Below are 10,211 nucleotides of genomic sequence, written 5' to 3' on the forward strand. Positions count from 1 at the left end.
TAAAGAGAGACAGACTCTACCCATACACTCAACAATCTGGAAAAATCTCTGCAGAATTACACTAAGTGAAAGAAAAAAAAAATACCAATATCCAAAGTCTATATACTATTTGTATAACATTTGTGAAAAGATCAAATTTTAGAAATGGAGAACAGATTTACCCTTGCCAGGAGTTAGGGACAGTGGAGAAGAGGGGACAGAGGGAGGGCAGGGCATTGGGTATCCAAGGGCGACCCAAAAGCCCTCTGGCTTGGGAGTTCTTCTGTATCTTGACTATAGCGACGGATGCACAAACCTACACAAGTAACAAGTACTTAGAATTAAATACACGTCCACAAATGAGGACAAGGGAAACAGAAGGGATCAGAACAAGACTGATAGATTGCACCAGTGGCAAATCCTGGTTGTAATACTGTATCACAGGGGACGCAAGATCTTACCGCTGGGGGCAAGTAGGACTAAGGTATGCTGGAGCTCCCGGATTATTTCTTACTACCACATGTGTATTTACAACCACCTCAATAAAAACTTCAACTTAAAATTGTACTGTTTTATATTTTACTTTTTTAAAGATTTTCTTTCTTTCTTTCTTTCTTTATTTGACACAGAGAGAGACAGCAAGAGAGGGAACACAAGCAGAAGAAGCTGGAGAGGGAAAAGCAGGCTTCCCGCCAAGCAGGGAGCCCAATGTGGGGCTCGATCCCAGGACCCTGGGATCGGGACCCGAGCTGAAGGCAGACGCTTAATGATTGAGCCACCCAGGCACCCTGCTTGGTATTTTAAAACCTTTCATTTTGCTAAATATTTGAAGCTATAGAAGTACAAAAGAGCAGAAAAATCATTATCCTGAGATATAATATTTTGATGCACTTTTTTTCAGGCCTTTGTTTTTTTTACATTTATATGAAACAAACAAACAAACTAACAAAAAAAAAAAAAACTGTGAGGGACGGGAATAAAAATCAGGGTGATGACAAGGTGAGGGCCTTGCTGTCTCCCACCTTCTATGACATCAGAACTCAGTGTTTGAGGTATGCCTGGTGACCAGAGCCCAGGAAGGAGGAGTGTACCCGTCTGCCTGCCAGGTGGGGTTACCTTGTTCCACCCAGACAGCCTGATCTGAGGCCATGGTGATCCAACAGGTGGGCAGCAGGAGGCAAGTGGCAGCTGAGCTGTTTGAAAGGAGAAGGGGTAGTCGCTGTGAGGACAAGAAACAGGTAAAGCCAGACCCGATGTATGCTGCTGTCCTCCCATCGGGGCTCCCTCTGCCACTGCAGACAGACTGTGAGGCCCTCAAAGTCACAAGAGGCCTTCAGTCCGACTCTGCCTGGAGCCCGAGCTGGTGGGACACAGCATTAATAGTTCGGGGCTTCTTCCCCAAAGCCATTGCTGACTCTCTTATTTCATCCCAGCAATCCCAGTAGGATGCATGCTGGGGCCCGGCTGGGGGGTGGGTGGGGGGGACCTGGATTGTTTATTTAGTTTCCTACTACGGCCCTAGTGCCTATGATGGTGCTTGGTGCGTAATAGTGGCTGAATGAATGAGTGAATGAATAAACTGAAATAAATAGGATACAGCTGAATTGTAGAGCCCCTGGAGTATCTGTCTTAGGGCTCAGGTTCAAACCGCACGCAAAATTTTGTCAGAATGGGAAATGTCATCACTTACAATGCACAGCCCAGTGCTTCCATCCCCTCTCTCTTTCACGACACAGCATACCCAGGAGGCGCTATTAACAACCTCGTTCACAGATGGATAAACCAAAGCTCAGAAAAACAAAAAGGCCACATAGCCAGGACCTACCAGAATTTGAAATCAGGTGCCTCTGATTCCAGAATCCCTAACAAGCTTATTCTGCACTCCACTGCCTCCCAGGTGCAGAAGGGAGGGAGGCATGTAAATAAAGAAGGCTGGGAAGGTCACCTATACCTTGCACACCATGGAAAGAGATAGGACTTTATTCTGAGATTAGTATGGGGCCATTGAGGGGTTTTAAGCAGAGTGATGGATGACTGATCTCTATACGTTTCCAAAAGATTTGTTCACTTGTTCATTTTGATATACATGCCCCAATTCCTCCTTTGTGCGAGACCTCACAGCAAGATGCAGGCCTTGAGGGGTTTCCATCATGCTGCACCTTTTCCTAAAAAAGGAGTTCCATAAATACCAAACCCCAGGAAGGCTCTTTTGAGAAAAATCCCCAAAAGAGTTCTGTGGTTCAAGAAATGCCGATACTCTTGTACACACACACACACACACACACACACACACCCCGCTTGGAGATTTACACTGCTCATTCACATAATGAAGGCTCTGAGAAGTTCTGCAGCAAGGGTTTCACCTCACTTTGTTAACCACAGCATTTCCCAGATCAATCGACTACAGAGTCCCTGCTTTTCTTTTTGAAAGACCTTTCAGCATATTTCAAAATCCATTTTACAGATGAAGCAATTGAGGCTCAGAGAAAAGAAAATGATTTGGCTCAGGCCCCAGGACAGCACAAGGAGAAGAACTAAAAACCTAATTCTGTCCCTATTTCCCCCTTTGCCACCCCCACACATAGTATAAAACACAAACCCAGCAGCAAGTTTGCTAGGGAAGACATTATCCTGTAAAGGACACGGACAGAGGGTTTGTTAAAGAAATAGCATTCACCATGGAACACTTAACAGCCGTTATAAAGAATAAAACAGTTCTGTGAGTCTTATGTGAAAAGATTACCAGGGAATATTGTTAAGAAAAAAAAGTGCCCTAAACTTAAGTGTACAATACAAGGATCTTTATACCGGGTATACACACCTTGGCAGTCACCGTCCCCCCCACCACCCATGTCAAGCTTTGGAACATTCCCAGTGCCCCAGAAGCCTCCTTCAGGCCCCTCCCAGCTCTTCTCCCCCACATAACCTTGATTCCTGAGCTCAGCCATCATAAATAAGTTTTGTACTTTCTTGAATTTCACGTGAATGGAATCAGCGTGTGCCTTTATGCCCGGCTTCATTCATCCATCCGTGTATCTGTAAGACTCCACCAGACTGCTGCTTTGGAATTTATTTTTATTTTTAAAGTTAATGATATATTATAATATATAATATTATAGCCGCTAGTATCCATATAGAAAACCATCTGGGGGAGAAGCAAATTAGGCAAATCTTATATCTTCTTTGTGGGACCAGCAGCTCTAAATCCTGCTTCACAAACTTAGGTAAGTAAGAAATGTGTTATTTCAAGTCGAATTAAATTGGACTCAAACGGCATCTAGTGAGATGGGGAAAATTCAGCGTCAGTCAATACTGTGTGTGCCTTAATCCTTTGTCCACTTTCGCTCGCCCCTGACACTGTCACTCTCCCTACTCACACTGTCTGTTGAAAATAGGCTTCTCTGAATTTGTTGTGCTAAGACCTGTCCAGACACACCACCGAGAGTGGGAGCCAGGCCCCTCCCAGACTCAGACAGTCCTTCTCTCTTCTCCCACCTCTCTAAGAGACTCCTTTGCCCTCTCTTAATCCTGGAACATCCACCCAAATCTCCTAAATGATCTTGGACTGACCCAGGCACCAGTGAGCAATGTTGTCTCCAGGCAACTCCTTCCCTCCATCCTGCCTCAGAACGCTGTGATGGGACTTCGCAGGAACTGGGGCCAGGCTAGCCGTCCTATTGGAGCAACCACAAAATTGATGACATAGATGAGGCAGCCAATCAGGTAAGGGCCACCAGGCAGCACAAGAGTGCCATCCTGGAGGAGAGGAAGACTCGTACTAGCCTCCACTCTTCCCCAGTGGCTGCTGCACTGAGAGGTAGAGGCCACGCAGGGCACCGCAGTCCTGCTAGGCTGCAGAGTGGAGGGGGCAGCTAAGGCACTGGACTCTGTAGGACGAAGTGCTGGAGAGAGCCACGCACCCAAGGGGCTCCCCAGGACTCCTTCCCAGAGGGCTAGGATGTGTACGCAAAGGGCTGGATTAGCCACTCTCACCAGAGTGGCAGCTCTGCAATTAAGAGCAGAGCAGAGATCCTGGAAATCCAGCAGCACTGGAGGCGGCTGGAATGCCCGCCCAACCAGAACAGAGGAACTCCTTAACACTCGGGCATCTGTTTGAGAGCACACATATACAGACATGTGCACACACATATACAGACATGTATGTGTATATATGCATGCACACATTTGGGGAAAAAAGGAAACCTTTAGAAGCAATGGCCAGGAGTGCCTGGGTGGCTCATGTGGTTAAGCGTCCGTCTTTGGCTCAGGTCATGATCCCAGGAGCCTGGGATTGAGCCCCACATCCGGCTCCCTGCTCAGTGGTGAGTCTGCTTCTCCCTCTCCCTCAGCTCATGTTCTCCCTCTGTCAAAAAAAAGAATTAAAAAAAAAATCCAAAAAAAAAGGGCAGCTGCAGCATTGGCCAAAGTTTCCAAATTAAGAAGGAAATAAAGGAGAATTAAATTCAATGATAGAAAGAAGAAACAATAAAGATAAAATCAGAATTAATGAAATAGAAAATGAAAATAATAAATAAAATTCATAAACCTTTTCTTTGAAAAGATTCATTGGTGGGGCACCTGGGTGGCTCAGTGGGTTAAAGCCTCTGCCTTCGGCTGAGGTCATGATCTCAGGGTCCTGGCATTGAGCCCCACATCAGGCTCTCTGCTCAGCTGGGAGCCTGCTTCCTCTCTCTCTGCCTGCCTCTCTGCCTACTTGTGATCTCTGTCTGTCAAATAAATTTAAAAAATCTTAAAAAAAATTCATTGGTAAATTTTCAATGGAAATTGAATGAATTTGATGAAATTGAATGAATTGAATGAATTCAATGGAAAAATTGGTAAATTTTTCAGTCTAACTTTTTTAAAAAAGAGAACACAGATTACCAATATCAAGGATAAAAAGGAACGATCACAATACCTCCCATAGTCATTAAAAGGATATGAAGATAATACAAGGAATGACTGGACGCCAATGCCCTTGCTAACTTAGGTGAAATGAAACTCCTTGGACAACACAATTTACACAAGTGACTCAAGAAGAAATAGAAAGTCCAGATGACTACAAGCCCAAAAGATTTGACCCATAAATTCTATCAATCATGTGACAGAGAAAGAAAGAATACCAATCTCACACAAATTCCTTCATAAAATAGAGGCAGAGGAAATGCACCCTGACTCAATTTTCGAAGGGCAACATAACCTTGACTCTAAAACTCCACATACAGAAAAGTATCTAGTGTCTCCATGAATGTAGTTGAAAAGAACAATCTCCACGAACAGTAGCAAATGAGCCCAGCCATACAGAAAAAGGCGAATGCATCATGAACAAAGCTTCCTGAAGGAGCGTGGGTTGGTCAGGTATTCAAGTCAATCCACGCAACTGAGTGCAGGCTCAGCCGAAAAAGGGCAGCGCTCAGCCTCTCAGTGGAGACAGGAAGCCCGTTTCACTATTTCAGTGCTCATTCTTGGTAAAATTCCTGGAATGGTAGGAACAGAAGACAGTGTCTTCAAGCTGAGAAAGGACAACAAGGACAAAGCTACAGTTACCTCGACCCCGGGCTGAGCACTCACACCCCGTCCCCCCAAGACACAGCGCAAGATGAGGACGTTCGCTTTCCCCACTTACTGGTATTTTACTAGCGATTCTAGTCAATATACTAGGGAAAAGAAATAAAGCATAGAAAGGTTGAAGGAAGACTTCTTCCCAGACAGCACAATTTTTTATATACATAATCCTAAACTCCATCAGATAAAAAAGGAAGAATTAGGTCATAAGACAAAATCAGTTGTGTTTCTATAGTCCAGCAACAAACAACTAGAAAATGAAAATTCAAAAATGATACTATTCATAATAGCATCAAAACCCATAAAATACTTCAGAAAGATGAGCATGGCCTCTACACTTGAAAATGATGAAACATTGCTAAAAATAACCAAAGACCATGAGAGACTATAGACTCTGAAAAACAATCTGAGGGTTTTGAAGGGGCAGGGGTTGGGAGGTTGGGGGAGCCAGGTGGTGGGTATTATGGAGGGCACATATGGCATGGAGTACTGGGTGTGGTGCATAAACAATGAATTCTGTTACGCTGAAAAGAAGTTAATAAAAAAAAAGAAATAAAATAAAATAAAATAACCAAAGACAATGTAATGGAGAGATCGATCATGATCACGGATTACAAGGTACGATATTTTAGAGACATTCTCTCTCACCAAATTGAACCACAGTTTAAATGTAATACTAATCAAAATCCCAACAGGTTTGTTTTTTTGTTTTTTGGGGTTTTTTTGTAGCAACTGAAAAGGTTGATATATACATATATATGTGGAGATGCAAAGGATCTAGGGTAGTCAGAACAAATTTGAACAAATTTGTTAGGAACAAAGCTAAAAAAAATAAACTCGCACTATCTGATTTCAAGTGTTACCATGAAGCTGTATGGCCATCTAGCTAGTGTGGCATTGACATATGATAGAGAAAGGAATGGGACAGCAGAGTGCCAGTGAAGCTATTACAGATCAAATTGTGACCTCTAAAATTCACATGTGGAAGCCCCAACCCTCAATGTGACTGTATTTGGAAATAATTAAGGTTAAATGAGGTCATAAAGGGTGGGGCTCTACTCCAATAGCACCGATGTCCTTATAAGAAGAGATACACCAGGGATGCACAGAGAAAAGGCCATGTGAGGACACAGAGAAAAGTCAGCCATCCAGAAGCCAAGGAGAGAGGTTTCACCAGAAACCAACCCTGCCTCACACCTTGATCTTGGACTTCTGGTTTCTTAACTGTGAGAGAATTAACGTCTTGGTTTAAGCTACCCAATCTGTGGTATTCTGTTACAGCAGCTTCAGAAACTAATACAGATTTAGCAATGACATAAAGAGTGATATATACAGATCACTGAAACAGAATAGAACCCAGAAGCAGACCCATGTAAATATGGTGGACATATTTTTGACAGAGAGCAATGCAATTCAATGAAAAATTAGGCTTTTTAAACAAATAATTCTAGAACTAGACATTCATATGAGGAAAATAATCTTGATCCCCTCCTTCATGCCATATACCAAAATTAATTCAAAATGGACCATCTACCTAAGTGGATAATTAAAACAATAAAATGTAAGGAAGAAAACAGAGGAGAAAAAATCTTCACAACCCTGAGTTAGACAAAATTTTTTAGACTGCACACAAAACGCATAACCATAAAGGAAATATATTTGATGATCTGAACTCCATAAAAATTAAAATCTTTTCACTTCCAAACACCCTGGTAGGAAAATAAAGAGGCAAGCCACAGGCCTGGAGAAAACAGACACAGTGCAAACATCTGACAAAGAATGTATATCCAAAATATACAAAGAACTACTAAAACCTAATAAGGAGACAAATTGCCCAATAAAAAACTGAACAGTTTTTCATAGACATGCCCACAAAGAAAGATATATGAATTATGATCACTCAGCTCATGGAAAGATGCTTAACATCTGCTATGGACTGAATGTTTGTGTCCCCCCTAAATTCATACGTTGAAATCCTAACTCCCAAAGCGATGGTATTGGGAGTTGGGGGTCTTCAGGAGATGATTCGTGAGAGTGGAACCCTCATGAGTTGGAGTAGTGCCTTGATAAAAAAAAAAAAAATTTAATTAAAATTTTTTTTAAAAAAGAGCCCAAAGATCTCTCTCTGCTCTCCACCACGTAAAGACACAATGGAAATGGATGGAACCCAGAAGAGAGCCCTCTCCTGAACCTGACCATGCTGGCCTGCTGTCTGAACTTCCAGCCCCTGAACTGTAAGAAATAAATTTCTGTTGTTTATAAGCCATTGGGTCTGTGGTACTTTGTGAGAGCAGCATAAACAGACTAAGACAACATGATTAACCACTGGGGAAGTGCATGGAAAAACTAGATCGCAGTACCGCTGCACAACCAACAGAACACCTAGAATGAAGAAGATTGCCAGCAGGGACGTGGAGCAACCAGCATTCTTGGGTTGCTGGTAGAAATGTAAATTGGTCCAAACCCCTGGAAACCAGTTTGGTGGTTTATCAAATTAAACTCACACCTGCCATATGACCCAGCACTTGCATTTCTGGGGGCTAACTCAAGCAGAATGAGAACATATGTCCTCCCAAACTGTTGTATCCGGGTGTTCATAGCAGTTTTATTCATGCTCGTCTGAAACTAGAAACAGCCAGAAGTCCATCAATATGCACAGAGATAAATTGTGCCATATTCATACACTATATTACTCATCAATAACACTGACACAAATATGGAGACCTCTCAGAAGCATTATGTTGAGCGAAAGTAGCTAACCACAAAAGACTATGAAGTTCCATTTAGGAAGTTATAGACCAGGCAAAACTACCCCATAGTGAGAATAGTGGATCCTTCTGGTGGGTGAGGGTAAGGAGGGAACGACTGTAAAAGGGCATAAGGGAACTTTCTGGGATGCTGGAAATGTCCTTTCTCTTGACTGGGATGGTAGCCCACAGGTGTAGACCTGTCAAAACTCATCAAACTGTACATTTAAAATGTGTGCGTTTTATTGTCTGTGAATTATACCACAATAAAGTTGATTCCATTTAAAGATCATTTAGAGCAAAAATGTGAAAGCGAGGCGGGGAATGAGAACGGAAGTGGGGCTTCTCAGCAGGGAGAAGGGAGGGGAAACACCAGCGGAATGTCACTGGGCTGCTTGTTACCTGCTTCTGCGAGGTTTGGGGGTTTTGTAGTAAGCATGCGTAATGTAGATAACTGGAAAAAAGTTAAGCTCTAAAAATGATCTTACAGCACTGCTCTCTGAGGGCAGTAGGGATGCCTGCCTGCCCATGAGTCACCTCCTTTTCTCCTCTTCTTGCCACCAGACACTGTTGGCGTTGCTGATCTTGGTGCTGTACATGGGCACAGGAATATCAGGTGAGCGTTCTGGAAGCTGAGAAAGGAGGAGCTGAATCCACTCGGAGTCAGGAGGGGTATCCTGGAGATGGCTGCCCACCAACGGGGCCTCCAAAGCTTACCTTCTCCCCTCTTCACCCACTGGGATGACCAACCATGTTTATCTCAACGACTGCTCATTTGCCCTTGTTAAGAGGTGATGTTTGTGCCTGTTTCAGGAAGAAGTTGGGAGGTATCAGAAAGGATCAGAGAATGTAACTATCCTCAGAATCCTGTGGCTTCCCAGGTAACATATTCAAAAAAGGTGCTGAGGGGATGTCAAGTTTGGCTGAGGAAATCTGGGAAGGCTTCCTAGAGGTGTCATGGGCGAGCTGGATCTTGAAGGATAAGTAGGAGTTGGCCAGGCAGAGAAGGTGGGGAGGGGCACTCCAGATAGAAGGAATAGCATATGCAAAGGCCCAGAAAACTTTTTGAAACCAGTGGCAAGGGGGGGGGTCCTAAGTGAAAAACTCAAGATGCGACTTTGCTGTCTGCCTTTCAGGGACTTGAATACCAGACCAATGAATCCGCAGAAGAGCCAATAAAGGTCATGAGGACCTGGCTAAAGGAAAATTTGCACGTTTTCTTGGAGAAGCTAGAGAAAGAGGTGCGAGAGCTGGAGCAGCTGGTCTGGGACCTGGAGGAGTGGTTAGATGCTCTTCTGGGAGAGGGGCACCTGGAGGATCCCTGCTCCAACTTCAAAAATCACCTGTGAGGGCCCCGGGCTGGAACCCGGGGAAGACGTCAAGGGGAAGCGGGAGGTGGGTGGGGGGAGGGTTGCCAAGGGCTCCTCTAATAAGAGCTGAGCTGTGACACTTGAATGGCATAACAGGCAAGAAAATAAAATAGTTGGGTCACTAAGAATGTTACTGACACCACTGCTGGGTCGTGAACACTGTCAGGAGGACCCCAGGGCTCTGCCGAGATAGCCTTCTGCCCACCAGAACTCTGGCTCCCTGGGACCCAGCCAGCCTTGGAGTCAGGACCTTCACCCACTTACCTGAGATATACTGCAAATTCCCTAACTTCTCAGGCACAAAACTGCCTCATTAGCAAAAATCGGGGAGGGCAGTTTGCCTCGCAGCATTCCAGTAAGGAGCAGACAGGAATATGCAGAGTGTGTCTAGCGTACTGTAGGTGCCTGATACACAGATCTTCCTTCCTTCCATTCCTTTTCCTCCCTCCCCGGAATTTAGCAAGAGGACGCTGGTTCTGGAGGGTATAGACGTTAGGCGGCAACTCAGCTCTCAGACACAGTTGCTAGCAGCATAAATCGCCAAAACCTC

At 44.1% G+C, this 10,211-nt stretch overlaps 1 protein-coding gene across 1 annotated transcript; it reads left to right on the top strand.

Moving 5' to 3' along the window:
- The first annotated feature begins 1,060 nt into the window (after positions 1 to 1,060).
- Positions 1,061 to 9,778, top strand: SMIM23 (small integral membrane protein 23). The gene is made up of 4 exons (XM_032851260.1): positions 1,061 to 1,217; positions 8,856 to 8,907; positions 9,105 to 9,172; positions 9,428 to 9,778. Exons 1-4 carry the CDS (start codon positions 1,128 to 1,130, stop codon positions 9,638 to 9,640), a joined length of 423 nt encoding a protein of 140 aa, XP_032707151.1. The 5' UTR covers positions 1,061 to 1,127; the 3' UTR covers positions 9,641 to 9,778.
- Positions 9,779 to 10,211: the final 433 nt, after the last annotated feature.

This window comes from Lontra canadensis, unplaced genomic scaffold (genome assembly GCF_010015895.1).
Source record: "Lontra canadensis isolate GAN:19392208 unplaced genomic scaffold, GSC_riverotter_1.0 scaffold5, whole genome shotgun sequence".
NCBI classification, from domain to species: domain Eukaryota; kingdom Metazoa; phylum Chordata; class Mammalia; order Carnivora; family Mustelidae; genus Lontra; species Lontra canadensis.